This window comes from Sinocyclocheilus rhinocerous, unplaced genomic scaffold (genome assembly GCF_001515625.1).
Source record: "Sinocyclocheilus rhinocerous isolate Xijiao unplaced genomic scaffold, SAMN03320098_v1.1 scaffold3027, whole genome shotgun sequence".
NCBI classification, from domain to species: domain Eukaryota; kingdom Metazoa; phylum Chordata; class Actinopteri; order Cypriniformes; family Cyprinidae; genus Sinocyclocheilus; species Sinocyclocheilus rhinocerous.
The window spans coordinates 23,684-24,642 of NW_015634062.1; the positions used below are offsets into that span (position 1 = coordinate 23,684).

Below are 959 nucleotides of genomic sequence, written 5' to 3' on the forward strand. Positions count from 1 at the left end.
AGAGGCGCAGAGACGCCGCTTCGGTTCGGTTCGGCGGAACACACTGATGTAAGTTAAAGCGCGTGTCATGAGTGAAAGAGACCGATGCTGTTTATGTGCCACAAGTTTATCCAGCTCACGCGGGCCTGAAGGAGAAGATGTGGCCTTTAGCTGTCAGGCTAAAGTAGAAGCCCATCAGCTGTTCGCCTCTCAGTGAGATAAAGCGATGTAGCTGGATCTGAAGCCGCGGAAAGCGACGGACTTTAGCGACAGAATGAATCTGAGGAAGTCTCGGAGTCTCGGAGCTTCTTCTCCGCTCAACGGATTCGGAAAACAAGGTGCGTTTTATTGAGGAGTTCATTTAGGACATGATGGGAGATTTAGGCTAACGTTACTGCTTCACTTTAACGGCCGATAAGTCAGTGCTCGATTAAATATTACAGCTTTTACTAAAGTAAATTTAGAGTTTGATAGACGCTTTATGGGATTGAAATAAGGGGTTTTAATTTGTGCTGTATGTTAATAGATATAACATAAGAAGTTACAAGTAACTTGTATAAGAAGATACAATATATATAAATATAATAAGTACACATATATTAACACATACTTACATACTATACTTTGTTTACTGCTAGATAGATAGATAAAAGAATATTTTAAGTATTATGTGTGTGTGCACAATTACATAATTTATTATGTATTTAGCTATATATTTGTATAGATTTATATATATAGATAGATACGTAGATAGATAGAGAATATTCACTGTGTGTGTGTGTGTGTATATATACACAGACACACACACACACACACACACACACACACAGTATCAGTATTATATTTATTTAGGGGATTTTAGAAATTAATAAATGTATAGAAATAGATATATAACGTATAGAAATGAATATCTATATCATGCTATAAATAAATGTGTGTGTATATATATATACACACACAAACAACATATAATATCTGAC

The 959-nt window shown here is 35.6% G+C and overlaps 1 protein-coding gene across 2 annotated transcripts in view; it reads left to right on the plus strand.

The window, feature by feature from the left end:
- The window catches only part of tbc1d20 (TBC1 domain family, member 20), a 9,772-nt gene that overhangs the window by 2,164 nt on the left and 6,649 nt on the right, over positions 1 to 959 (plus strand). Inside the window, exon 1 of one of the 2 annotated variants that reach the window (XM_016559265.1) lies at positions 7 to 317. The exons of the other annotated variant lie outside the window; for it this stretch is intronic. Within the exon in view, the coding sequence (XP_016414751.1) occupies positions 254 to 317 (64 nt within the window). The 5' untranslated portion in view covers positions 7 to 253. Of the gene's footprint in view, positions 1 to 6; positions 318 to 959 lie in introns of those variants that run through there. 2 annotated transcript variants of the gene reach the window in all.